The sequence below is a fragment of the Propithecus coquereli genome, unplaced genomic scaffold, assembly GCF_000956105.1.
Source record: "Propithecus coquereli isolate 6110/MARCELLA unplaced genomic scaffold, Pcoq_1.0 Scaffold163, whole genome shotgun sequence".
NCBI lineage: Eukaryota > Metazoa > Chordata > Mammalia > Primates > Indriidae > Propithecus > Propithecus coquereli.
In genome coordinates, this window is record NW_012140858.1 from 93,330 (window position 1) to 95,098 (window position 1,769).

The window sequence follows — 1,769 nt, forward strand, 5'->3', positions numbered from 1 at the left end:
TTACATTATGTACTTAAGTCAATGAAGAATGACATATTTAAATATTCTTAAAAGGAGAAAATAGTGACATGCCTCACACTGAAGGGATAAGTCACTTCAGTTCTTTCTTCATTTATACCAGTTTTCCTCTTGTCCAGTTAAGAGTTGTTAAAGGTGAGATGTACGTACCTTTTGTCCCTTTTTAAAAAACTGGAAAGTTGGCATGCATTTGACTTCACACTCTGAAGCAACATCCTGAGAAGGGGCGCGGGGGGAGGATAAAGACAAGAGAGCGAGCATTGAGCTTTGACAGAGGTAATCCAAGTCCAGATTCTTTCTCCTGTTATGTACCCTACATCTCAGCATTAGGACGTTTTTCAGCATATGAAAAAGCAATATAATGAATATAATGGCAGCACAAAGGCCAAACTGGTTATACTCTCAATGAAAAACATCTACCTCCTTCGAGAGGCACCAACAGGTAGCATGCTACCTCAGATACTCCACAGTGATCCAATATGCTGTTTAATCCAATTAAGTTCTTGGCCATTTCACGTATCATGAAGAAGCAATAACAAATTCTGCTATAATTGGATTCAGGATTATAATCTTAACTATTCCTCAGAATTTGCACCTCTTGTTTCTTGCCCATAGTTTTTCCAGTTTTATTGTAAGAGTAGGGTACACCAATAATGATTATAAGGGCTAAAGTCCAAAGTTAGCAAGAGGGACACCCACACACAAAGGACTGTTCGAGAACAAAATCACAGTAATCTAAAGGAATAGTCCCAATATTGGTTTTTCTACTTATTTTCAATACAAATAACTGCTTAATTTACAAGAAAATATATGCTTTAAAACGTTAGAAAAAAGACACGCTCACAGGGAAATGGTGTTAATACTTTGAGATGGATTCTTGAATGTTTTTAAATTGTGTTCATATATTTTATTTTTTAAAATCACAGCTGAATCTTTATATAGTACATTTTTAGTTAAAGCATTAAGAATTTCATTTCACTGAGTGTGAGAGTGATATTTAAAGCTGACATAGGATTCAATTTCCCGGACTGGACCTTTAGGTTATTTCCAATTTATGTGTGTCCTTGTGAATAAATTCTCACACATCCCTAGGGCAGAAACCTTAAAGTGGAATTACTGGGTTCAAGAAGATGATTTTAATTTATACATTTATCCATATATTTATAAGTGTAATCTCTGTTCTATGCAACCAAATGGGAAAAGGAAAGCCACCCATACTCTCTACTAGCTACTGTTAACATTTTATTATTCATGCACCTAAATATATATTTTTCTTTTAAAACCCATGCTATCTGCACTGTAACACAGGCACACCAGGGATAATGTACATACAATGGGCTTCTCTCCATGAATACAATACTTTTTATGGTCCCATAGCAGTCACTGTGTGGGTGCACTACCATTTGAACCAATCCACTGTTCTAATATGTAAATGGTTTTGATTTTGCCTAATGTAAACACTTTTAATCTTCATATAGAAATATCTCTGGACACTGGTTCAATTTTTACCCCCCTCAGCCCTAGAAGTAGAAATTGCTCAAAGAGCAAGACATATTTTAAAGTCTCTACATATATATTATTAAACTACCTTCCAAAGAATTTGTATCAATTTACTAATATTTATCATGATTTCGCTATTCAGTTTAAGACTTTTATGTAATCAAATCCATCAGCCCTACCCTACCCCATCTATTAAAAGCACAGGCTTTAAAGACCACACTGTTTTAATTCATCCAGCTAATCTATACCTG

At 34.8% G+C, this 1,769-nt stretch overlaps 1 protein-coding gene across 1 annotated transcript in view; it reads right to left on the bottom strand.

Annotated features, from left to right (window-relative positions):
- Positions 1–114: 114 nt before the first annotated feature.
- Positions 115–1,769, bottom strand: part of TXN (thioredoxin) — an 11,176-nt gene continuing 9,521 nt past the window's right edge. The window contains exon 4 of the mRNA XM_012641145.1: positions 115–234. Coding sequence (XP_012496599.1) covers positions 148–234 — 87 coding nt within the window. The 3' untranslated portion in view covers positions 115–147. The remainder of the gene's footprint in view (positions 235–1,769) is intronic.